Source organism: Gobius niger (assembly GCF_951799975.1).
Source record: "Gobius niger genome assembly, chromosome: 4".
Lineage (NCBI taxonomy): Eukaryota > Metazoa > Chordata > Actinopteri > Gobiiformes > Gobiidae > Gobius > Gobius niger.
Window position 1 is genome coordinate 12,754,238 of NC_136855.1, and position 26,830 is coordinate 12,781,067.

General features: G+C 40.5%; 2 protein-coding genes across 3 annotated transcripts; one reads left to right on the top strand and one right to left on the bottom strand.

Annotated features, from left to right (window-relative positions):
* Nucleotides 1–465: 465 nt before the first annotated feature.
* nnt2 (nicotinamide nucleotide transhydrogenase 2) lies at nt 466–21,401 on the top strand. The gene is made up of 22 exons (XM_079555703.1): nt 466–635; nt 2,150–2,296; nt 5,232–5,461; nt 5,535–5,734; nt 5,815–5,902; nt 7,233–7,321; nt 7,399–7,586; nt 7,710–7,843; nt 8,357–8,548; nt 9,184–9,334; nt 9,807–9,968; nt 10,385–10,495; nt 10,739–10,884; nt 11,569–11,764; nt 11,984–12,217; nt 13,381–13,541; nt 13,882–14,061; nt 15,698–15,857; nt 18,397–18,478; nt 19,342–19,460; nt 20,082–20,197; nt 20,955–21,401. Exons 2-22 carry the CDS (start codon nt 2,170–2,172, stop codon nt 21,099–21,101), a joined length of 3,213 nt encoding a protein of 1,070 aa, XP_079411829.1. The 5' UTR covers nt 466–635; nt 2,150–2,169; the 3' UTR covers nt 21,102–21,401.
* A 640-nt stretch (nt 21,402–22,041) lies between these two features.
* Nucleotides 22,042–26,328, bottom strand: dtwd1 (DTW domain containing 1). 2 transcript variants are annotated; one of them, XM_079555164.1, is made up of 5 exons: nt 26,311–26,328; nt 25,326–25,671; nt 23,922–24,059; nt 23,548–23,839; nt 22,042–22,364 (listed from the first exon to the last, which is right to left on the bottom strand). In XM_079555164.1, the coding sequence occupies exons 2-5, from the start codon at nt 25,581–25,583 to the stop codon at nt 22,129–22,131; spliced, it is 924 nt and encodes a 307-aa protein (XP_079411290.1). In that variant the 5' UTR covers nt 25,584–25,671; nt 26,311–26,328; the 3' UTR covers nt 22,042–22,128. The 2 variants fall into 2 exon arrangements, with proteins under 2 accessions (XP_079411290.1, XP_079411289.1); XM_079555163.1 differs by lacking the exon at nt 26,311–26,328 and adding an exon at nt 26,087–26,186.
* Between the last annotated feature and the right edge of the window lie 502 nt (nt 26,329–26,830).

Genomic DNA, 26,830 nt, shown 5'->3' on the forward strand with positions numbered 1-26,830 from the left:
TAACTGTAGACTTTCCCGGATTATTGAGCACGGCTGCCACCCAGTGGTCAACAAGGGAAAGTACAATTTCATGCTGAATGAAATACACATTAATTCTGAATTATACAGATTTATGACGTTAATCTGGCCTACAAAGAAAAAGACACACAACAATCCAGGCACTAATGAGAAATTGGATCTATTTAATTTACATGATTATAATTAATAAAATATATTAATGAATGATGTTTGAAATGTCACAGTAAATATTTTATCATACAACGTTTTTACATTTAGAGGGGGAAAGTAAACGAGAGAGCGAGGGGGGAAAAAAAGCTTGACACAGTTTCTGCCCTGTCATACTTCACTGGATGTAAAGCTTGCGCAGTAAAGACGGACATATGGTTCATCATCGGACTCTCACTTGTACTTTGTAAGTACTTGGTCAGACTGTCTCGTCACGTGGTTCCTAAATCTCCACAAATAGCGCAGCAGCAGCAGCGCTATCAAACTACGGAAGGCCCTGTGCGCTCGTCTCTTTTAGCAGGAGCAGCGCCGCGACCACTTTGTGCTGGGCCGGTCGTCTCGTCGGTGACCTACAGCTGCAGACAGAGGTGAAAGTGCTCCATAAACCCGCTCTGTCTCGACGCTCAAAGGCAAGTCTGTAGATAATGACAGTGGGCTGCAGCTATGTGGGTCGCTGTACGTGCATTAGCAGTGGATAGCGCCGTGCAACGTAGAGGACAAGGGCGCATGGCGACTTTCGGTGAACAATGAATGACAAAGCGGAGGCTCCCGTCAATCGTTGCAGTCGGTAATCCGTGCCACATATGACGGAAGTGTAGTCGCTGCAAGCTTCACATCATGCCTCGAAAGGCACACAGTGTTCCCAAATATCCAAACAACACATCACTATATATAGCCAACGCCACGTCAAATCCAGCTTCTGTTTTGTGCAAGCATCAAAGGCTGCTCCCACAACGTTTGCTCTCGTATTGAGTGTCTGCAAGCATCTACGTGGTCGCACTTCTTTTGCAAAACCCTCGACAGTCGTGTTGGTCTGCCCTTGGTATTTACAGGGTATATGAGGCCGTGTGTCATGCAACTGCTGCTTTCCAGTGGGTGCACCCAAATCATGCATGTAGGTTTAAGCGCCTCACAGATGGCAGCAGGGTAAGTTAAAAGCGCGCCATGTTTTATTAAACAAAATCAAAATATTTGGAAGTTTAAAAAAATGTATATTCACAGAGTAGGCTACAGATTGTTTTTGTTGCCAGTTCTAACTTTTTTTTTGTTTTGTTCTTACTTTGTGAAATGAATATGTTGGAACTTTTTACTTTCTTTTTTTTTTTTTTTTTTTTTTAATGAATTTGTTTATTGAAGAAACACATTAATGATAAACATTACAAGTTTTTACAAAGTATTCCTCGTATTTATTTATTTATTTTCCCAACAGTAGGCCTACAATTAACAAAAATCAAGTAAATTTGACTTGAAAGGCGAACTTTTTATTTTCTGTGGTATATTCATAGTTTTGTTAATGTATATTTTATCATATGTTGTGTTAAAGGATTGGCTCCATAAACAAACTCACTGAAGGTGCATCAAAGTTTTAAGGAGAACCTCGTCATTAAAATGCATTGTGAATCACAATGCATTTCAATGCATCTAGAACGGACATTTGAAGGTTGCGACGTACCCTTTCGCTCCCCTGGAGATCTGGGCCTGTCCTTCATTGTCCATGTGACCCACACACAAAATATGTTTCTCTATCATCGCCAGTTTCATCTACAGAATAGTGCGCCCTGAATTAGTGCTTAATGCATAACTTAGGTGGTGTATCAAATTGAATTGTAGGTAAACGTCCTGCTGCTTTGGCTGTACCCTCGTTCATTCAAAGATTACCAGAGCTCTCCTGCCTACACAAAGTTGGCACAGCTCCCTGTTCTGTCATAACCCTCCCAAGTCTCGCGAACAGACCCACAGTCTTTACCCAACCCTGGCCCTCAGCAAGAGCAGAGGAAGGAGAGAGTGAGCGTGTCCTGCAGAGCTGAAATGTCACCCTGTTCATAGGCCTCAACGCACGGGATGGGGGCACGGTTTTGGATATAATGCAGCCAGGAGTAGTAGAGTCGGTCTAACCTGCTGTGTTTACTGTGGTCCTATCCAGAGGCTTTGGGAGGAGCAGCCATGTCGACCCTTCTGCGCTGCGTCTCCTCTTCGGCCGGGTTTATTCGGCACGGGCCCCGGCTGAGGTTTCCCACCAGGAGACAGTTCAGGACCTTTCCAGTTTTATGGGACCAAAGCATCTCCAAAGGTAAACAAATGTACCTGTTCTCGCATTACTTTGCACATAGAGGACACCTTGACAATGACATATGGTTGAACTTGGGATTTGCTGTTGGCTAAAATTGGTACATACTTTTTTTTTCTTAATTCAAGGTCAATGGTGGTTGTTGACATTTTAAACAATTCGCTTGAGGTTGTGATAATGGCTTCCAAAGTGGAAAGCCTTTAACCCACTTAGCATTTCACACAAGTGAGGTCAGATGGAGGTGACATAAGAAAGTTGGACCGTGGCCCCTTGACCTTTCCAGTGTTTGTCAAAAGGCTTTACGTGTATGTCTAGTTAAAGTGACTGTTTTGATCATTGTAATGTGTGATGTACCATTGTCTTGGCCCTACACTGATAGTGACTTACAGTTGAAATTTGGAACATTTGAACCTTGTAATCAATCACTCTTTTAGTCCACATTTCAATCACATTTAAACATATTTGTTTCTGGTCGGCTTAGTTCTGCCTTCGTCTTGCTTAATCTCTGATTAGATCTCGTTTAGCCTTTGCTTGGGGTGCAGTGAAATCTCTGTATTGCAAGAAGCCACTATATATTAAAAAAATCTGTGTGGTCTTCCATTTGACCAAGATTTAGCAGCTTAAAGCTCAGTTTCAGTCCTGATTTTTCTTATTTGATTAGAGTTGTTAAGTCTTGTCTTGGAACAATTTGCTGAAAAGAGCAAAACAAATTGCACATCATTTTTCTTGAAAGTCAGTGGTTTAATTTAGCAATATTCAACAGTTATTAAATATCACATCTTCTTTCTAAGCCCTAGTCCTGACCAAAGTCTAGTCATTTCATGCATGATTTTTCTGGTTTAAACTGGATTTAGTCATTTTTCTGAATTTGTGCATGATTTAATAAAAATAGAAAAAAAGCAGTGTTGATCATATTATCTAAAGACAATAGCTGAGTATCCAGGGACATCATTTGACTTGAAACTATGCTGTTAGCAGTTTCGTCTCTGTGTGCCTGTAGTTTGGCCCACAGCCAATCACCTGCTAATGCCGTCTCCATGAGATCGGGGTCACTCTGCCTTGTTTGGATAGAAATGTGAAATGTGATACTACGCGTCCAGTCTGCACATGCACCGGTTTTACACAGATTATACTACCACGAGGGCTTTTGTCTCTCGCTATCAAGTTGTAGGAAAGTTGGAATAGAGTTCGACTCATTCATCCATGTTTGTGAAAGCTTCCACTGGCTTATGTTATGAGGTTGTGCTTCTGAGTTATCAAAGTCTAGACCGCTTCTCCAGACTCATCAGATCACTTCAGCGCTCAGATTGCCTCCACTTAATGTCCCTTCAATAATTCAGTTTGATCTATAAAAGTTGATGTGCTTGAGTCATGCTTCCAGGTGTTTGGGGCATTACAATGTTTGGCAGATATATCCGAGAAACTTTGCCTGCCCTGCAATTCCGATAATCATGTGGCACCTAAAGTCCTCAATTTCCCTGTTAATTTTACTTTTCTGATATCAATACAATTTTTCCAAGTAAACCCAAGTATCTTTGGATTATCTGAGTGCTAAAATGCCCATCTGTTTTTCTTTACACAACCAGATAAGTCTGGCAGCATGTAGTCTTTCCCTGACTGAACTAGCCTTTACCACCTCAGTCCTGAATGCACACAAACTGGCCACTGTGCAAATATGTTCAGGTAATTTTCTGCAGTTCCAAATTCAGTCCAGATAAAGATGTGTGTGTTTCATGTTTGTTCACTCACTTTGTTGCTACAAATTCAAATACTAGAGCACAGCATTGACCCGGTACCGACAGACACACACTGACCTATGTGTAAATAATGATGCTGCCAATGTTGATTGACATACCGCTGTGATCTACTTTCACTTAATAAAAATGGTCAGAGAGCGGCTTCTGCATTGACTATACTTGAGGTGGAGGGGCCTCTGGATCTGGAAGGTTGGTCACCAAAATGATCGCGACAAGGAAAATGATCTTCGTTTCCTCTTAGCACTTTTCTATACTGACCTAAATGTTAATGTCCATTGTGTACTTCACAAGTAAAAAATCTGAATCTATACATTTGAATTGATGCATGAGTTGTTCTACAAAGACTGTAAATCAAGATCCTCAAGCTTATGTAGAGATGTTGACGACTTTGAGAGCTGCTTGGAAAGAGTTGGGGAGCTTATCAGCTGGAAAATTGTACACTGACGGATAGATCTTATACTGAAACATCAAATCACTAAAGCGTATAATTGCTAAATGTAATGTGAAAGATAAGTTTAAAGGGCGTGATGTAGACTTTAGTCAATATAAAATGCTGTTGCTCTTAATTAAAATGTTGATTTCAAGTCCAAAAGTTATAGAGACTTGGTTAAGTGGAATGAATAGGGTTCTAATGAGTTGTCCCACACCAAAAGTTCCCTGTAAAAAGCTACCTGTAATGAATATTGTAGTTTCCTTGTATGCTTACTCAACACGCTAAACTCACTTTTCCAGAATTTCTCTTGGTTCCATCCCTGTTTTGGAGTAATGTAAAGGCCATGGAAAAATGCATTATAAAGAAAAGTATTAATTTGGCTCTTCTAGGAGAGTGACAATCTCCCAGTATCGGTCTTGAGTTTTTTCTTGGGCACTACGGTAGCATATCTGTTGGCAATCTAGCAAGAAAGTCCTAGTCCTAGATGTGACAAGCCAAGGCCTTGTGTGTAGTCACATGTAGTTCTCTCCCTGTATCTGCATTCCCATATTACTCATCTTTGACGCAATATCTGTCTTAAATGGTCTCTGTGGGACTTTCCTGATTTAAATAAAGGTTTAAACTGGTAATATTCACACATGTTCAACCTGATACTCTGCTTAATTAACCGTTTGCATCATAACAGCCATGACCCTCATCCTGGTTGTATATGTTTTCTAACCACTGTGTCATGACGCATTTGCCTTAGGTGTCCCATACAAAGACGTGGTGGTAGGTGTCCCGAAGGAGACTCTGCAGAATGAGCGGCGCGTGGCTCTGTCCCCGGCCGGAGTTCAGGCTCTGGTCAAACAGGGCTTTCAGGTCCAGGTGGAGTCTGGAGCTGGAGACGCCTCTCAGTTCTCTGACCAACAGTACAAAGACGCAGGCGCCAGCATCACTGACGTCAGCGGGGCATTGGGCTCTGATCTGGTACTCAAGGTGGGTTTGAGCAAGAATGAGGAGCTGGACCCATGATTGTTTCCACCCAACACCGCTCTCTCCTCTTCTGCAGGTGCGTGCCCCCAGTCTGACTGAGGTGGATTTGCTGAAGCCCAAGTCGACTCTGGTCAGTTTCATTTATCCGGCCCAGAACCCGGAGCTCCTGAGTAAACTGTCTGAGCGGCAGAGCACAGTGTTGGCCATGGACCAGGTGCCTCGAGTCACCATTGCTCAGGGCTACGACGCTCTCAGCTCCATGGCTAATATTGCAGGGTAGGCATTTGTTTCATAGAGTATTGGTTAGTCAGATTTGATCATTTGTATTCAGATAAACAAAGATGTGTTCTGTACAGGTACAAGGCGGTGGTGTTGGCTGCAAACAACTTTGGGAGGTTCTTCACAGGACAGATCACTGCAGCTGGAAAAGTGCCTCCAGCCAAGGTGAGCAAAGCTACAATACATGTCCATTGTCCACATTTGACCAGCATGTTCTTAGTCTTGGAGCTCTTCTGAATCTGGGACTCTCTTGATTAAATATTTTTCTTTAGCTGATAATCTGTTAACCATTTCATCTCTGCACTGAAATTGAACCCTTTGCTACTATCACCCACGCTCCAAATTTCACTCCTGGAGCGCTCCAATGCTGAGCCACGGCCAACTGATGTCAGCGTGTGCCCTGTACCTCTCAAAACACCACGCGCGTAACACCGTGTGCCCCTCTCTCTCATTAGTTTATGCACGCTTTAGGTTGAGGACAACAAGTGACCACATGAGCGTTTATATCGCGGGTCGTTGTGCATTTGCGGGAGCTGGGATTCAAACCCACTGCCGTTGTGTCCTTGGGCAAGACACTTCACCTGCCTCCAGTGCGTACATTGATGTATGAATGAAAGTGTGAATGGGTGACTGGTTCCTTACTGTAAAGCGCTTTGGGCCTGATAAAGGTAGAAATGCGCTTTATAAGTTGTGTCCATTTTTTAAATTAATTTTTTTACCTGTGACAACGACGTATTGGGTAATTTCTTTAGCATTGACGTAGCTTAAAAAAAACCTACAGTTTGGTACAAGCATTTTTGCTCACGAGCATAATGTAATTGTACATTGTCTTAATAAATGAAGGTTTTGCTGGTGTTATAGATCTACATATGATCTATAACAAATTAAAAATAGTGCTCAAGACAGAGCGAATCTATACAAGACTTAAAAATGCATATAACTGAAAGTATTTTATCTACACTCTTGCCTCTTACTGTAATTGATAAATTTTATTTTGATGTTTTTATTGATTCTAATTGCTATCTTGTATTTATGCAACTGTGAAGCACTTTGAATCGCCTTGTGTATGAATTGTGCTCTACAAATAAACTTGCCTTGCAATACTTTGAGTCATGTCACACAATTCAGTTTACAGGCTTAAAGTCATTTGATTGTGGCGTTTTTTTGGAAACGAGGGAAGGCATTTGTTTTTAGTTTTGTAAATTGTGTTTTCTTTTTTCGTTTCTTTTTTCTCAAGAAAGAAAAACTACAATGGCGGTTTTCAAGCCTGTGTAACCAAGTTTCTCAAATCACCATAATGTAGTCATTATTCATTCATGCCATGCTCTGTGGTGAGTGACTATCGTAGCCACAGCCACCCTTGCGTTAGACTGACGGAAGCAAGGCTACCATCTGCACCATCAGCCCCTCCGACCACCACCCCCCATTCACTCCTATTGTAATTCAGTAACCCATGTGAAAACAGAACCTGTAATGTGGTTGTTTATGTACCCAGGTGTTGGTCATTGGTGGTGGAGTGGCAGGTCTAGCTGCAGCAGGAGCAGCCAAATCCATGGGAGCCATCGTCAGAGGGTTTGACACCAGGTAGAACCTCTTCAACCCTGTATAAGGACAATAAGATTATGATCTTTAAATATACTAAATGCATTTTTAATCCTCAGACCAGCAGCTCTGGAGCAGTTTAAGTCGTTCGGAGCGGAGCCGCTGGAGGTGGACGTCAAAGAGTCCGGTGATGGTGTCGGAGGTTACGCCAAAGAAATGTCGAAGGAGTTCATTGAGGCTGAAATGGCTTTGTTTGCGAAACAGTGCAAAGAGATAGACATTCTCATCAGCACCGCACTCATCCCAGGTCAGGAGCCTTTAAATGACAGATTTTACTTCTGCATTAGTTCGGAGTACTGCCAAGTCTTCACTCATGAGCTTCCTATTGACGTTTCTTTTTGATTTCAACATGTATACTTTTCTTTTTCAGGAAAGAGGGCACCGATCTTGATCAAAAAGGAGTTTGTGGAATCGATGAAGGAAGGCTCTGTGGTGGTGGATCTTGCAGCTGAAGCCGGAGGCAACATCGAGACGACCATACCAGGAGAGCTGCACGTTTACAACGTAAGGACAATGCTCAATCCATGGTTCTATTGGTTTCTACTTCAAATCAAACATTTATTGTGAGTGATGACCTTGGCTTTAGCTCACTGTTTGACTACCTGAATTACTTTACAGCAGCAATACACCTGTTGGCCTACTTTCACTTTACTTAGTTTTATACTTTGAACCATGACTTTCATTCTATAAAAAGTGGAAATATATACAAGGGACACAACTGTTAAATATTAATTTCAAATGACCAGTGTGTTCTTGCTGCTATGTTGTGACATCACTTGCATTCCCTCGATTGCGCTCAACTAATTTTGGGGTAGGCTTGACAATATAACTGCATAGTAAGACCACCTAGGCTGTTTTTTTCTGCTCTCAATGCATTTAATTCAATCTGTATTTTTTATTTCTTCTCTGGAACATTTTGTATTACTTTTTATTTTAAACATGACGCATGTTTTTATTCAGCCATGTTGAGTGTAAGCATGACCATTTCTCTTATTTTGTCCACGTTTTGACCTCCAGGGAGTGACCCACATTGGGTACACGGACCTGCCCAGCCGGATGGCGACTCAGGCCAGCACTCTGTACTCCAACAACGTCCTGAAGCTGCTCAAGGCCATCAGCCCCGACAAAGACGTGTTCCACTACGAGCCCGTGGAGGAGTTTGACTACGGCACCATCGATCACGTCATTAGGGGCACGATTGTCATGAAGGTACGGGCTCTGTTCTCTACGTTAGATTAAAGACTAAAGGGCAAAAGCTCATTGTTTTTCCTTCTTCCAACTCCTTTTTGCGCGCAGTTAGTAATTCTGGGGATTATTTCTGATATGACCCGTTTTTAATTGCCTGAAATAAAGAAATACAATAGAAATGGATCTATTTCATATAATTCACTATAGTACAAGCAGTATTTTTTCATGTTAAGATGCTTGAATTTCTTCAAACTTTTGTGAAATCTTTTCTTACCACACATTTGAATACTGTTTGAAAATTTTAATTTTAAATGTCCTTGAGGTTTATATTGATCCAATTTTAAAAGTTCATATCACAAATCAGATATTGTCAGTTTCTTTGACATCTCCCAATATTTCTATTTCCCAATATTTCTGACAATATTTAGAATTAATTTAGTTTATTTGCAGCATACTGTACTTGATCCCAGCTCAAGCAGTTTTCCGAATGTCATTCATGCAGCTTTCTGATGTCATATAAAAGCTTCAAGTCAAGCTATTTATTAATTTCATCTTTTCATACTTGCCAATAAAGGCATTATGCGTTTATCAAAAAGTTCAACATCTTGGTTGTCTCATGCTTACTCTAATTCTATCCATTGGTTCTTTCCCCACAGGAGGGTCAGAACATGTTCCCGTCTCCTCTCCCTAAAACTTCTCCTCCAGCTCCCGTCAAACCGAAGTCGGTCGCTGAGATTGAGGCTGCAAAAGTTGCGTCCGTTTCTCCATTCACCAAAACTATGACCTCGGCCGGCGTCTACACTGCAGGTCAGTCTCAGCCCCTTTTATATGACATTCACCTGAGTTTTCTATAGTGTGAAAAAAAAACTACAGTAAAGTTCAATCCAAATTTAATTTTTTCAGACAGTCTTTTGAGAAACACCCATATTTGTTTGTTCTTTAAGCCCAAATAAATCTTCTCTTTGTTTGTTCCTGTGAAGTGCTTGGGCCACCTAGAGTAACCTGCTGTTAATATGCCAGATAATATAGTCAATATTGTAAATGTCAAAGTGGACAATGCTGTAGAAATGCCGCTTTTTACATTTAGTGCCATCATTATTTTCATATTCAAAGAAATTAAGAATATATTCATGTTGGCTGCACTGAAAAAAACATGGTTTATATAATATGCAGTACTGTTTATTTTTTTTCCTGCAAATGTATAATAACAGTCCATGATATTGTGTGACCTTGTTATTGTGTAGGCCTTGTACTGCACTGACGCATCCTCTCTCCACAGGCCTGTCCACGTGTTTGGGTCTGGGCCTCATCTCTCCAAATGCTGCCTTCACTCAGATGGTGACAACATTTGGTTTGTCTGGCATTGTGGGATATCACACCGTGTGGGGCGTCACTCCTGCTCTGCACTCGCCCCTCATGTCTGTGACCAACGCCATCTCAGGTGAGGTTTAATGGTGTAAATGTGTAAATTACATTAAGGAACACACATTTGTAAAGTAAAAAAAGGCCTTGCACCTTTCCTGATGTGCTCCTCTGTGGCTCATATGTTGGGGCCACATATACAGTGGGGAAAAAAAGTATTTGGTCAGTTTCACATAGACATTGTATTGGACTTTGGCCAAATACTTTTTTCCCCCACTGTATATATATGATAAAATAAAATGGTACCCGTTTTGTGTGCGCTGCCTTAAGTCAACTTCAATACTGAGATGTTAAACCGTTTAAAACCAACAAACTTTTGAGAAGACGGTCAATAGTGGCAGAATGCACACACTGGTTTTTGATGAATGTTTCTCCATTTCCCTTCTGTGCTTAATTCTGTAAAGGAATAAAGCATCGTGCTCTTGTGCCCGACAGGTCTGACGGCTGTGGGTGGTCTGGCGCTGATGGGAGGAGGCCTCACTCCCTCCTCGTTACCACAGTCTTTGGCTTTGGCTGCTGCGTTCATCTCCTCCATCAATATCGCAGGTCTGACATCACATTATTGAACATTTAAACATCCAAAATGGATTGGGGTTTAAGCCACTCACAGACTGGTGTATGCTCAGTCAGTGTTTGGTGGTGATGATTTCTGTATTTAAAAAAAAAAATTTTTTGACACATAACATCTCAGTTTTGTCAAGACTGTTCTTGCTTTTAAAATAAGCAAAACAACTTTTCACAACCCCTCATGCAGCTTTGGTGTGTAAAGCTTATAACCCCTGTTTTTAGGTGGTTTCCTGATCACTCAGAGGATGTTGGACATGTTCAAGCGTCCCACTGACCCCCCAGAGTACAACTATCTCTACCTCCTCCCTGGAGGCGCGTTCGTTGGTGGATATGGAGCTTCACTCGCTGCAGGATACAGTGTTGAGCAGGTACAATTTGAGATGGTATTAATGGAAGTGTTACAGATTATTACGGTATGCAAGGGCTGCACGATTTAGGTAACTGATGAAGATGATGTCCACAGTGCACATTTTACACATGTGTCTTCACTCACACGATAACCGTGTGAGTGAAGACTTATGGTGAACTGCTTGATCCAGATGTATCAGTTTGAGTTTGGATTTTAAGGGATCGAAAATTTAAATCTCAAGACAATCTTTGTTGCTGCGCTAGGCAACAATTCTAAAGGTCAATGTTATTTCTATAGCACATTTACAACAACACAAAGTATGATAAAACTAACATCAAGAATAAGAAAATGGAGAATACATTCAAAGGCAGCTCAACTTGTATAAAGGGGAAAGCAAACAGGTTTAAGGGCAATGACTCTGTATATTAATATTCTACTGTGGCACAAACATGCCTGGTCTTGAAGTAAGATTGCCAATGGAACAAGCATTAATTTGCTTAAAATGAGAGAAATGTTCTTCACTTGAAATAAGATGGTCAAAGGAAAGAAAAATCCAATTCAGCACATGTTCTGATCACTCAAGCACTTTTAAGTAATTTTGTATAAGAAAAGATGTCATATTTTCCCAGTGTACATTTCAAACTTTCTACATAAAGGTTTCAGTCTCTTGAACACTTCTAACTTTTTATTCGATGTATTCCAGATGATGTACCTTGGCTCTGGTCTGTGCTGCGTGGGCGCGTTGGCTGGTCTCTCCACTCAGGGCACCAGTCGCCTCGGTAACGCTCTCGGGATGATGGGGGTCGCGGGGGGCATTGCCGCGACACTGGGAGCCCTCAAACCCTCCCCAGAGCTGCTGTCCCAAATGTCTCTGGCTATGGCCTCTGGAGGAACTCTGGGTAAGAATTTCATCTGCTTAAGCTTTCTTAGCTGAGAGAAGTTAAAAGTGCAGTTCTAGCATTTGTTTTGTACATTTAGGAGACATTAACTTGACTTTAGTTTTGTTGTTCAAAAGTAATTGTGTAATCTCTTCAAAGCGGTCTCTGTAAAGCTAGAAACTTCTCCGCTTCTGGTGAATGTTCATGTGGAGCATGTATTAATCTCTCCTTTATCTCTAGGCCTGACGATTGCAAAGCGCATTGAGATCACGGACCTGCCCCAGTTGGTGGCGGCCTTTCACAGCCTGGTGGGTTTGGCCGCGGTGCTTACCTGTGTCGCAGAGTACATGATCGAGTTCCCGCACCTCGAGACCCATGCTGCCGCCGGGATGATCAAAACTGTGGCCTATCTGGGCACCTACATCGGGGGAGTCACCTTCAGCGGGTCACTGGTCGCCTACGGGAAACTGCAAGGTGATTGTCGGACTCCGCTTCTCATTTTTCATAAAGCTTTTCAATACTTTTAAGTGGTCGCCTTCATTTTCCAATCTTTAAAATTGTCACTTTGATCTTTTATGAACGTTTGAAAACTGCACAGCCATATTGAAAGCGATGCAAGAGGGACAGCTTTAGTTGACAACTATTAGCAGATCTGACTTCATATGGGCAATGTGATGCACTGTGCTCATCTAATGACAAAACCAAATCCAAAATCACGTTTCATCTTTTTTTGAGCAACATCCACCAAACCTCCTCAGCTCTTTGGTATCTTATAGCTTTCTTCCTGATCCTTTGCTAAATCCCGTCTTGGGACAGGGGGATTTGAGCTCATTACTTCAATTTGCCAATTCACATCGTCTCCGGTCTGAACAGGAGGAACGGATTGTAAGAGACGTTGATTTAGAAGGACAGTGTTTGGGGTTAAAGCTTAAACTGTTATAGGCACAGACTGAGTGGAGACAGTTCAAGTTCAAAGTCACTAAATTACACTCAAGGCAACTGTATGTTTATAGTCGACTATGCCTCCACACAAAAGTGGAAATAGTATATTTTTACATTTTTTACATAATTTCCTTTGTTATGTAGTTGGGGGATTTGTTATCGTGGCTTGTAGTATTCAGTCCCAAAATACATTTGTTGTTCTCTCATTACTTCAATTCAATATATATATCAAAAAGATTACTGCAGTCTACAAAAGTGTTTGCCAGTTTGGTGTCAGGGGTCACCTTGGGGGTGAAACTTCAAATTTTGTCTAGAACTTGTCACAAATTTGAGTGCGATCAGTCAAAAAACAAATCAAACATTGGTTTATGTTATGATGCCTGTACCTGAACAATACCTTTCAGTACATATCCTAGAGTAATCCCACAACCAGGCATCAAAACGTAGAATCTAAAGGGGAAAAAGAAATGGTACCTATTTTTGCAGTTTAACGATACCCACTTGAAATGTAAGTCTCTCTTTAAAGTTTACAGTGTGTGTGTGTGTAGAAAAGTTTAACTTATTGTGGGGCATGGAACTCCTTTGGTGTATCTTGTAGTAGATACTTCAGGCATCTTTTTGATTTACTGCCCTACTTAAGTATGTACCATAATCTACAATTTATTGGTTGCATTATCACTTGTCTCACATTGCAGGCCTCCTGAACTCCGCCCCTCTGATGTTGCCCGGCCGACATGCTATGAACGCGGGTCTGATGGCGGCGTCGATGGGCGGCATGATCCCCTTCATGCTCACGAACGACTACGCCACCGGGATGGGCTGCCTGGTCGGGGTCTCCGGACTCTCCACGGTCATGGTGAGGATGACTTGTTATTATCTTATATTATCAATTTTGCTCAAAGTGTTGTAAAGCTACTTGAAGATGTTTTGAAATTATAAGTGGCATAATTAACATATCTTCAAAAAAGGTAGAGGAGAGTGAATCGGTGAATTAATTTGAAAAATGTTTTAAGCTTTGAGAGTATGAATTGAGATTGAGCTGCCTGAGAAATAAAGAACACTGCTCTAAACTCTTTCATCCATGTTAGAGATAGATACAAATGTCTTTGCCATCGTGTCAGCGTCTAAATACAGCACATTTATTCTTCATCAGAAAATTAATTTGGTTTGGTTTGTTCATCTCTCTTCTGTTCCAGGGTGTAACTCTGACGGCGGCCATAGGGGGCGCCGACATGCCCGTGGTCATCACGGTGCTGAACAGTTACTCCGGGTGGGCGCTGTGTGCTGAGGGCTTTCTCCTCGACAACAACCTCATGACCATTGTGGGCGCTCTGATTGGGTCGTCTGGTGCTATCCTCTCCTACATCATGTGTGTGGTGAGTAAACTCGATCTCTATTGTTTAAGGTTGTTCGAACAGGGACTACGGAAGAAAACTAGCTATTTAGCTTTAATCTGGTGCAGTACGTCCCCTTAAAAAATGGTCAAGGTCAAATTTATTTATAAAGCACATTTACAAAACTGTCATCACTGCCCCAAAGTGCTGTACAGGTACACAGTGCAATACAAAACTACAATAAACACAACAAAATATGAAACACGATAAGAGAAGTAGAAAATTAACAGTAGAAATTTGAGAAATGCTCATCTCGTGTTAAAAGCCTTTGCAAATAGATGAGGGTTTAACCAAGTTTTGAAGCTCTCAACTGAATAGTCCCTCCAGGATTTTGCGCAACATCAAGCAAACTCCGCAAAATCAGTGTGTAGTTGCAACTTTTCCAAAAGCCCGCAACTATTCCAATAATCCGCAATTTCCTTCCCAACTTTTCCTTGACTCCCCAACTTAAGTGAGTTTCTGATCAGTTAAATCCATTTCACTTGTTATATTTTCACGTATATGCCCAGTGCCTCAGACTGAAGGACTTTTGCTTCTGCTCCGCCTGCTCTCACTCGCCTGTGCCTTTTGTGATCCTACCTCCTATCTCCTACCGCGCTCTGTCCAAGTTGCTTTTCTCTGCTACTGGAGCTTTATCTGGGGATAAAGGCTTTATCTGACAGAAACGCTGTGTTTTTCCCCCGTGATGCGGTGGTGTTAGTGTGTGAAGAGCTGTTGAAGCTCAATGTCGATGTGTGAAATAAACAGACATTCGTCCTTTGGTCTGGCCTCGGATTCTCATTCATGGCTTTATTTCATCAGATTTGTGTGGAGTTGGAGCCTGCGCTCTGCCCATTGGCTCTGCCCACTTTCTGTAGCTGAAACGAGGGGAGGGGGATTCATCTGTTTCATTTTTTAATTTATTTTTTTAAGATGATGCAACTATTTTAACAGATATTTTAAGTCTTTTCTCATTCCCCAGAGTCTCTTTGGTTAAAACTGATCTTTGCATTTTACGTGTAAAAATATATTTTAAGCAGGAAAAAATCGCAACTGTTGGAAAAATGGCCCCCGAAATCCTGGAGGGACTGACTGAAGTAGCCTGCCTAAAGAGTAAACATTAAAATAAAGTTGGACTAAATCAATATTTATAAATCAGAATGTTGGCTGTTTCTGAGATGTTACAGAATAAACCATAAAAGGGGAACCTCTTCAGTTCCAGTTAACACTATATACACCTCCAAGTCCAAACTCGACTCAATGATGTCCTGGTTTGGCTATTGACTCTTTGATTAAAAGACACTGTCAATATATCACTGGTCAATCTCTATTGTCAATCTGGTTAATTGTACAGCCCTTTGATTAATCATTATCTGTTCATTTTCCTTAAACATTTTTTTTTTTTTTAACAATTTGTTTTGGCCTGTACTGTAATTATAATTATACTGTTATTGTAATTATACTGATCACAGAAATAGCAAGTGAATCATTTAAAATATATTCAACATGAATTTAAAAGGAGCAGTAAGATGAATATACAAAAACAGAACGAGTAGAAAACATGCTTGCACTGCCATCACAGTCATGTATTTCTAATGCTGTTTACAATACCTGACTGTGTTTTACTGAATGTGTTTAGGCCATGAACCGCTCTCTGCCAAACGTGATTCTTGGAGGTTACGGCACGACGTCCACAGCCGGAGGGAAACCCATGGAGATCGTGGGCACTCACACTGAGGTCAATGTGGACCAGACCATCGACATTATCAAAGAGGCCAACAGCATCATCATCACTCCAGGTAAACCGCTTTGTAAATGCCACTAGAGGGAGTAGTCGGTCCATATATTCTTTACTTTTCTTCTTTACGTGAATGTGGTTTGCAATTTCATATTGAAATGAACAAGTTAAATAAGTTTCAAATTGGGATGTTGGCATCACTCACTCATTCAGTCATTTTCATTTACCACCACTAATTGTTGGAGGTAAATGCGGATGACTAGATTAAAGAATGTACTCCAATATTGGTGGACTGTACCCATCAGGAATGATACTAAAATTATATACAAAAACAATTGAGAGCAAAGTATACTAAAGGGGTAGAAAATGAGAACATCAGCAGGACTGCGCATGTTTTGGAAAGTTGAGGAGACCAGATTGAGCTGGTTTAAGGTGCCCTGTATTGTGCCCATGGATAAATCTGTCTGCACTTTTCCAGTTGCTGACAGGTGGTCATTATCCAGATCATGAACTAGGTTTAGTTAAGATTACCAAGCTGGAGGCTTTTGCTGATGTTTAAAGTGTAAAATTGGGGCTTTGAACTCGTGGATTCAGTCACAAGAGAACATGTTTACTCCTCATGGAAAGAACCACACAGTCTGAGTATCAAGCTTTACAGCTATGAGGCAAGAATGCATCATGCATGACAATCAAGCTACTTCCAGGTCCAAACTGAGCAAAGTCCTATTGAAAAACACAGCAAAAAAAACTTCATTTTATTCAAGTACGAGCGGATCGATACCAAACAGCTACTTTAAGTATTCATACTGGGCAAAAACTTATCAATGTTAATTTGCATATGTAAATTAGTATTAGTGTAATCACAAAAGGACTTTCACATGAACATTGTTTAAAGTACTAAGTAAGGCAAACCCCTAGAGGCCATAAGCGCCACTGCAGGTGTCGTAGCATTTTTTTAATTTATTGTCCGTGAGAGTAAATACAATGATGACAGAAAAGACAAGGGGAGAGAGGAATATTGTACATCCAAATTACACCAATGGAGATCATGTTTTTCACTCAAGCTTTGCTGTAAATACTGTTTTATGTGGCGCTAGCCCGCAGTTAGTTTTGCCCGTTAGCCTGTTGGCTTCTTCTTTGTGATTGGTGACTCCGACTGAGACACCAGGGGAGATGTAAGACCCCCCCCATCATCCCATTAGCACTTGTATTACCCCCAGAGGGACTACGAAAAGGCAATTTTGATTTACAGATTAATCATTTAAAATAACCTGTTTGAGAAATGTATATTGATTTAAAATAGGTTTTTTTTCATATGGGTGAATGTATCGGCATCGATAAAAATGACCCCCATAGTATCATATCGATTCCAAAACATGTGGTGTGGTATCGCCCATCACCTATCTTAATATCCTTGCGATTTAAAACCAAGTCCAAAAACGGTTTTGGACTTGGTTTTAATAAAAGGTGTACATATTTTTTCTCCAGTCAAAATATATTCTCATATTTAAGATAAGCTTTCATTGCGTATGGATTATCTTCAGCAATGCTTTTTTTTGACTATCTTTTTTTTCTCCAGAGTAAATAATCGTCAAATAAATGAAAAAAAAATGAAACAAATATACAGTATTAAAGACACGTTATATTTTATCTTAAATGTGTTTTTACGGTGAAGTTTGGGAACCACTGACTTGGGCTATAGTTGTTTTTAAGCAAAAAACCCTGAGAACGAGGCGCGGCTGTGTGGTCCATCATGCTGCTTTGATTAGGCCAACAGCGAAGCGCATTGAGTCCAGACTTGGGGACTCAATATTCACTGATCTGTCAACAACAAAAGCATGACAGCAAAGAAACAGAAGACTCGAATTTGTCTGTAGACTTTGAGGGGAAAAAAAGACATTTTGACCGACAACTCAATTATGATCCAACACTGAACTTCATAAACTCCAGGGTTACAGGGAGGTGAGGCGGTCGCATGGAAAGCGCCTCTTTGCACGCAGGGAACACAAGTGTGCACCCCGCGCACGCAACGGGGCAATATTATGGAGAGGAGGGAGGCCAGAGGGAAATTGTGGTTGGTGTGGTACAAAAGGAGTGGGATTTAGAATTACTGGTTTCTTTTGAATACTGTTGTTTTTATTTCAGAACAAACGGGTTTCTTATGACTGTTCAGATTCAGTACAAATGTGTACAACAAATCCTTGAATATAAGCACCATCTGGACAAACAGTTGGTAGATGGTAAGCCACGAATACTTTTGGCGTTGCTGCAATACTGGATTTTTCAGAATTATATTGCAACATTTTTGTTATTGACATGATTTTTTTAATGCACTGGCAAAATATGTAGTTTAGATGATAACATGAATTTTGCTGAAAATCATGAATCATTTTCATTACAAATCTGAGATTCTAATACAGAAGGTTTAATCAGATGGAAGACCTCCGTGATTTTGCGATATATTGTGGCTTCTTGCGATATGCCTATTGCCCCGCCTAATACTGTAACGACAATAATCTGGTGATGTTTTGAGCAGCCCCAGTGACTTAATGTTGTGTGAATGTGAGGCAAACATGCATTTTATTCTCCTGTGTTCTTAGGTTGGGGTCTGTGCGCAGCCAAGGCTCAGTATCCCATCGCTGACATGGTGAAGATGTTGAAGGAGCAGGGCAAGAGTGTCAGGTGAGTTGACATACAAAATGAATGTTTTACTGAAAAAATAATTATTAGGGTTTATTTGACTTTGCGTGACTGTTTTTTTTAATTAGGGATAGGTTTTTTTATTATGTTGAAAAAGTGTTGTATAAAGTAGTCTAGTTAAATTGCCTGACTAAAAAGAAGTTGTCACACGTTCTAATGTGATCTTGGACCGCTTTTTGCTTTGATTACTGCACACATTCACTGTGGCATTGCTTGAATAAGCTTCTGCAATGTCAAAGATCCAGTGGTGCATTCATTGTTCAAGATCTAGTATTGATGATGGGAGAGAGTGACCACTGTGCACACTGTCCCCCAGTGATTCTCAATAGGGTTAAGATCTGGACTCTGGTTCAGAGAGCATCATTTTCACACATGGATTTTCCCCCACTCTTTCACTATTAGGGCTGGGTTTAATCAATTTGAATCGATTTTCCTTTTAATAGGCCGATATCGATTAAAAACAAAAAACACTTAAATCGATTCTAAGGCTGTGTATTTCAATTGACAAAAACTTCGGAACTAAATGAGAGATGTGAGAACGATGAATCCTGGGACTGTCCTCTTGGAATCTGCCCGGAATACAAAATGGAAGAAATCATTGATGGAATGACCTGGTCATTCAGGATGTTCAGGTCGTCAGTCTTTGGGCACAAAGTGTTGCTGGACCTGACCAACTGCAGTAACTAAATCCACGTGCGGACTTTTGTTTTGGCCAGGCAGTGCAAGTGCTATATTAAAACAAGTGCAATTTTTCTTCATTTAAGATGGATCTGATACTTCTCAGAAGGAGGGAAGAATAAAGAAATAAATATTTGCACAAAAGAATTGTTCTGTTTCTCCTCCAGGTTTGGAATCCACCCGGTTGCCGGCAGAATGCCTGGGCAGCTGAATGTGCTTTTGGCTGAGGCTGGAGTCCCATATGATGTGGTGCTGGAGATGGAGGAGATCAATGAGGACTTCCCAGGTGAAAAAGACACGATATCAGTTGTTAGAAGAAATGTCTCAATTAACTCTTATGGAGGAAAAAAAAAATCAATCAAAGGCCCCATTCCTATGTTTACAGACAATGGATCTAGAATTTTTTTTAAGCCCATAGGCTTCATCTGACGGTCAAGTCCCTTTCACCCTGTGCTGTCCTATCAGCTGCATGGGAACACACACACAAATTATTACCTGTGGTCCAAAGTCATTCCTTACTTTCCTGATTTCTAACATCCCAATGGAGGTTGGTTTGTGTTGCAACAATATTCATTTAAAGGGATTTTCTTCTTATTGGATCTTTGAAATATCCTTTAAAAAAAAACTTTCTTCTAATTGTTAATATTTTTTACTACATAACTTTATTTGAATATTTCAGTATTTAGTCAAAGTCTGGTACAACATTTACCATTTTACCAGAACAATAAATATTTTCCTCCTCTTTGGAAAAGCACATTTCTGGCAGGTCTTTCCCCACACATGGTTTTGTTTGTGCAGCAAGTGCAACCGATAAATGTGGTGTTGAGGAGGTTGATGTTCATAATAATGGCCACAGCTGCGTGTTAATAAATTATTATGTTTTATCTACATATTTATTTGTCGACAGAGACTGATTTGACACTTGTAATTGGAGCGAATGACACGGTGAACTCGGCTGCACAAGAGGATCCGAACTCCATAATCGCTGGTATGCCCGTGCTGGAGGTCTGGAAGTCCAAGCAGGTTTGTAAAATCATACTTTTATTTAATTTAGAAATACAGTTAACTTTAGCTGCTTTGGCCGGCACTGGGGCAGCAATGTTTTCAAAATTAAGGCTATCCCATCTTAACAATAAGTAGGTCCGAGTTTTGGCCCCCAGTAATTCTATTAATCTTGCAAAAGACCTGTATTTAATAACATTATAAATGAGACTTTCAAAAAAAACATTGTATTGGTGTTACTTTTCTATGTATGTAAGGCATCGAAGACATTTTTAAAGTAAAAGACTTTGATTGAACCTGAAAGACCCTCCTCGTTCCCTGTGCACAGGAAAGCGCGTCTCATTGGTCCATGTGTAATCCTGCGAGAGTGAGATCAAAATCCTAATTTGTGCTGCTTAAAATCAAAAAGTAGGCCCAGAAGGTCTATTATATGCATCATAATAATAATTTTTCCAACTGCCTGTCTATCTTGATGCCACTTCACTGGCTGCCATCCATTGGAGAACATTCATTTTAATGCTTTGGCCCAGGAGAAATACTGTAATACCGCACAAGACCGATCTTAACTGAAATAATTAAAAAGTTGTAAAATGTAATCAATGTTTAAAATGTCCTGGGAAAGACTCCCAGCCCTGCCCGCTTACTCTCAGAACGATTTGTTCAAAGCAGTGCCTGACTTGGGGACACCATCTTTTGACTAGAAAAGAAATGGTCAAGCTCGCCCTTGCTGACATTTCACTGCATTTTCATTTCTTTGACCTCCTTTTGCCGGTTGCAGGTGGTTGTGATGAAGCGTACTCTTGGTGTGGGCTACGCTGCTGTGGACAATCCCATCTTCTACAAACCCAACACCTCCATGCTTCTCGGAGACGCTAAGAAAACATGTGACAATCTCCAGGCAAAGATCAGAGAAGCCTACTACTAAAAACTCCCTGTATTTCCACTTGCAATAAGTATTTGAGTAAATGTGATTAGTGAGGAAGGGACTTTGATTTAATATGAAGTGCACCTAGAAAGGTTATTTTTTAAAATGACAGTAATGTGTAACAATTTGTAAATAAAATATATTTAAATGTAAAGACTGTTTTGTGATTGACACCAAATTCATGAAGTTACTGACCGCCAAATGTGCTGGAGATTCCTTGGAGGTTATTCGGAGTTTTGGCAAATTTACCAAAAAAAGTGCAGCTGTTCAAGTACAAGTATCTTTTCCCCTGCTAAATGAGCAATTGTCTTTCATTACAAAAAGCACAATATTTTTTCAAAATACTTCAGTGTTTTTCATTAACGGAGTGAAAAAAAAGTTTGCCCTCTTTTGGTGACGAGAAGTTTATAAAGTCAGAACATGTTACACAAAATTAAAATACGAAGACATGATTTCTGAATGTTTGTAATTGTTGTCCATGAATGCTGTCCATGAATTTTCTATCGTAGAGGTTTTAAGTCATCAACTGGATGGGTAGTTTTTGATTGAGGGATGTGAAGGTTACATTTGTGAAGACTAATTGAACACTACAGGTGTAGACTGGGAGTCTGTCTCCCTTCTACAATGGTTTTCTCAGATTTAGATGACAAACTGGCCTTGTTAATGCGAAGTGTGTGGGTTTTGTCTCCACTCCAACTTTAGTATTTGTAGACTATTGTTCCCATTTTAGCTGGTTTACTGTGAGAAAAACTTGGTGAGGTTATGGTGGCTCTAACACAGTCCCTGAGGACGGTTAAGATGAGCTTGATTGGAAAAAAATCTGATCAGTTGTGCATGGAAAAGGGCAAAAAGTCTCCCTAAATCAACTTCCTAGTCCAGTTGATTACTTCTGAATATGTTTTCATTTTCATAATTTATAAAACAATCCCCAGCTTGACTGAATTTATTTGCAATTTGTTGCATTTATTGTACAATAGCCATAAAAATAAACCCACTCCCAAAGTTTATGAAGTTGAGAGTTTTTATATTATTTCTCCAGTTTTCCCGCCGCGATCTTGGCCTTGTTGATGACTGAGTGTAGAAAGGAGTAAAAAAACAGCACATTGTCATATTCCCCGGTGTAAACCTGGCCGAGGCAGAGTTCATGGAAGTCTTTGAGAAAATAGTAAATGGCTTCGATGGTGGCCAGGTAAGTGTCCGGTTTGCCCTTTTGGCGGCGCCAGAAACACGTTTTCCTTGTTTTCAGCTCCACCTGCAGTAAATCTAAAGGAAGAAAAACAAAGTTCTGTCAACGTTGGACAAAGATGAAAATGAAGTTGAAAGGAACGAATTGGCAAGAACTATGGAATTAGGAAAAAGAACAAGTCACGAAAGATCATTTCGTGATTTAATCTCAAGTTCAAGGTGCCGTCAAAATGTTTATTTTACTACATTATTTTTATTTGATGCATAATTTCCCATTTAAGAAAGGAAAACTGACATTTCTGTTTAGACCAAATATGCAAAATCGACTTTTTGAAGTTAACCTTGAACCTTCAACAAAAACAATTCTGAACCTGTTCATGTTCAAAGATTAGCAACTTTGCCAGTACCAAAGTTTGATCGGCTCTATGCACACGACCGACGCGTAACTTCCCACTGCTCTTCCTCTTGTTATTTTCATATCAGGGATTAGCAGTGTCTCTTACAATCAATAAAAGGTCAAGAAAACATGACGGACAGTAAGTAATTGATGGACACCGACAACATGTTAAAAATCGGACATAAATATTTGACCGGCAGAATCAACTGTTCAAATTATTTCAGAATAGCTAGCATTAAAACACTACACTAATTATACAACTAAGTATTTACACAGCTATTTTTTTAAGCAGGCTTGTTAAAAATCATGGTGCAAATTGCTATTCATTTTTTTTTTATTAAGTATCAACCGGACCACGGACGTATCCTCTAGTGAAGTCTTTGCTTCCAATGTAACTGTCCATCACTCACTGCCTGCCATGTAATCTTGAGCTATTTGTGCATTTGGATGAGACACGGCTAATCCCTAATGGAAAAATAATGGAAGAGGAAGAGCAGCGGCTTCTGGACAGTTCATTTGGAAATCACGTGTTGCTCAAGTGCATATAAACATTTTATCTTTGCAGCTCTGGTCATCGACGCGCAAGAGGAAGGCACTTGGTATATATAGTAGGGGAATTTTCTGACCACATGCATTATTTTAGGTTATACTACAAAGAATGCTACAAATAGATCTAAAGTAGTTGTAAAAACCCAAATAAAGAATAACATAGGACCTTTAACAAACATTAATTTAACTGCATTTCTTAGTCTAAATCTTTCCAATAAATCTGTGCAAATAACATGGGATTGTGGTGATGAAATACAAAGCGAGAGGGGTAAGAGGTTGAGTATTTCAACATAATTGCACATATTTCACGTGTACCTTGCAGTCTCTCATCCGTGCTGATCTTGTTGGTCTGGTTCCACGTGCTGTCGATGAAGACCACCTTTTTGAGGGGCAGGGCCTTGGACTCTGCTCCCTTTCCCTCATCTGAGCAGTCTGCTACCCTGGGTATGCCCATCTGCCCCCCTCCGTGTGTGGGACAATCAGCCGAATCCGAGCCCTTAAACCTCTTACTTCTGGGTTCAGCGCCGGGGTCTTGCAAGCGCTCGGTCAAACTCTGGATCATGTTTTGCACCGTGACAGCTCTCGGGCCCGGGAACACCAGTACCACCTGAGGAGAGGGGAAGATAAAAAGCTTTACTCCAAGGTGATTCTGTTACTGACACTATCTGCACAGTCTACTTCAAACTCACCGAGTCCCTGTCGTAATCAGGGATGCAGGGGTAGGTGTAAATGTTGACATCGTCCGGTGCCAGGATCTTTGCGTGGATCGCGGTGCTCTTCCCATCAGACTCGTTTGGATGTTTGATGATGTCTATTTTAAAAGGCAGCTAAACACAACGTACAGCAGAAAATTCAATATTAATGCTATGGCAACAGTCCTCATTTCACATCATTGTGAAATCCATATGTAGGTTTTACTGTGAGTAACATAATTATTAAATGTACACACTCCAAGTTTGTTCATTAATTTGAGTGTGCTCTTTTAGTTTTGATAAATTCCCATAGTTAGTAATACAAAGCCTTTGGCAACCATCAGCCAGAAATATCTCTGTCCATTAATCATTGGAGATTCATGTTCAAAGCACCATAGACTTGGACCATATTTTGCAACAGACTTTCCCACAAATTTGGCAAAGCATGAAGCACAACATTACGCCAAATCAGTTCAGCTTCTTTTTTTCCTGGGCTGGACTTGATCCATCCAATCTCTAAAATGGGTTTTGTCCTTGTTAAGTCCAACTTTTTCTTATTACTAAAATATCCACACATAGTCTTGATTAAAGTATGAAAACATTGCACATTTAGTGGTCTAAAAAAGGTGAAACAATCTCAAGTGAACTCAACCATATAAGCCTTATAAGCCTCCAGATTTAAGCCCTGAGCCTGCAATTGCACTTGGAGTCGATTTGGGACAAGTGGATGAATTTTGACAGTTAAAAGAAAAGTTATTTTTACTTAATACTGGTATTGACAATATACATTGCGTGGCCAAAAAAAAGGGCCAAAGAATGAGATCAGCTGACAACATCCTGAATGACCAGGTTACTCCATCAATGGATTTCTTCTTCCCCGATAGCACAGGCATATTCCAAGATGTCAATGCCACGATTCATCTGGCTCACATTGTGAAAGCGTGGGTCAAATGTGAGATCATTTTCACACATGGTTTGGCTGCCACAGAGTCCAGATCTTAACCAGATCTTGAGAATTTTTGGGATGTGCCGGAGAAGACACAGCGCAGTGGTCACACTCTCCCGTCATCGAAAAAAGATCTCAAAATTAAAGTGAATGCAACACTGGATCTATAGACATTGTAGAAGCTTACTGACACAATGCCAGAGCAAATGTTGTAATCAGAGGTAAAAGCTTGAATTAAAAACGTGTTTCGCAGTGACTTTTGTTTTGGTTCATGCAGCGCAGGATCTGGCAGCCCTAATTGTGGGGCTCATTCTGCTTTCTGATTGAACCTTGTAGCATTTGTTTTACCTCCTTCTAACTACACACATCCCCAAAGCCCTTTTTTGCAGCTCTACGGGACATTTTAAACTACATGTTCACACTCATAGCTCTGACAACACTCGCTTCTCACTCACCTTGACCAGGGGGACTTCTTCAGGACTGACACCCACTAATGAGCAGCACGTGTAGCAGAAGAACATCCTTGATCCGCCGCACTTCGCACACTTCAACCTGCCCCCCTCTTGCGCCTTCTCCAACCCTCCGTGCGATGCCAATTTTAGCCCCTGGAGTGGCTGTTTGGCAGGTTCAACCATGTCTGACGGATTACCAGGGAGTGTTGTTTTGTCAAGGCAACTGGGATGGAAATGCTGGTCCTGGTCCAGCGTGCTCATACACAGTCTCCCCTCTCTCTTCTTCAGGCCTTTGAAAAAAGATGTTGACAAGCCAAAAGCTGGAGCTACGCAAACCAGGCGCTCATAGCTGGAAAAGAATGACAAAACAAAAGAGGCGAGCTATTAGTAGCAAGAAAAATATGACACGGGTGGACATTGTTTTGAGAAGAAATGTGAAAAGGCTTTTATATATGCTGTACAATAAGCTGCTCTTGAAAGATACAGACAAGCTTCATAATGGACAAAGAATGTTAAAATATAATTACATAGCACTGATGAAAAATACTGGCTACTTGAAACATAATTCACTCTGGAGAATGGCCAAAACAAGGTCTTAATAACCTTTCTATTTTAGGTAACTTGAGATATTTTTTCATTTTTTTTTCATACAGTAAATAAACTGACACAAGTTGACATTTAATTGACTTGATCTATATGGAATCATACTTAGACATATTGCTTAAGAGAAAAAAAGAGAATACATATTATATAAACCAGCATACCTTTTGTGAATGAATGACTTTAGCATTTGCAGGTTAGCTTCGCCTTCACAACAAATGTATCAACGTGGTTCCAGTTTTGTCCATCAGTCAGGGAACATTTCTGCACGTAAGGCTCATTTTCAAGTTTATAAAAAAAGCTCCACGGACGCGCAGGGTTCAATAAGTACGTAGAAATACCAGTAAGACATCAACACAGGACAGTTATTATTGTAGACAGCTCCTACACATGTGAGGAGGACTTCTTCTTCTTCTTCTTCTGCAAACCCGGAAACGATACAGTCTGCGTGAATGAAACAGCGCCACCCACCGCCCGTGGACAAGGTTACTCCTGTTGTGTGTTTGGTAAGTTTTGGTTCGTTTTTGGTTCGTTATTATCATATACAATGATCAAATGTAATATAATAATATTCTCAAACTATAAACAATCTTAGAGCTCAGAGCCCAACGGTTGGTTATACTTGTTATTAAACTAATGTGAAGACTTTTTTTTGCTAATGATGTATGTGCAAATTACTGGCATGCTAAAGCTAACTGCAGGCATCTGCCGTAAAATAGATACAAAGTGAATTCGCGAAACAAAACTGCATTAATTGACCATCCCTCCATTGAAAAGATGGTATTTGGCTCTACACACACCACTGCAGTCCATGTATTCTTATGCTCGATTCGGCCCATGTGTCGCTTCCACTCTAAAGACGAAATGAAGGCAACATTTTATACTTTGATTATGACTAAAACCTGTCC

Coding starts and splice junctions, on each gene's coding strand:
- nnt2 (XM_079555703.1), top strand. CDS start 2,170: ATGTCGACCCTTCTGCGCTGCGTCTCCTCTTCGGCCGGGTTTATTCGG. Junction 7,844..8,356: donor GAGAGCTGCACGTTTACAAC/GTAAGGACAATG, acceptor TTTGACCTCCAG/GGAGTGACCCACATTGGGTA. Junction 10,885..11,568: donor CAGGATACAGTGTTGAGCAG/GTACAATTTGAG, acceptor GATGTATTCCAG/ATGATGTACCTTGGCTCTGG.
- dtwd1 (XM_079555163.1), bottom strand. CDS start 26,112: ATGCTAAAGTCATTCATTCACAAAAG. Junction 25,672..26,086: donor AAGTCATTCATTCACAAAAG/GTATGCTGGTTT, acceptor ATTCTTTTCCAG/CTATGAGCGCCTGGTTTGCG. Junction 22,365..23,547: donor CACGGATGAGAGACTGCAAG/GTACACGTGAAA, acceptor TTCTTCCTTTAG/ATTTACTGCAGGTGGAGCTG.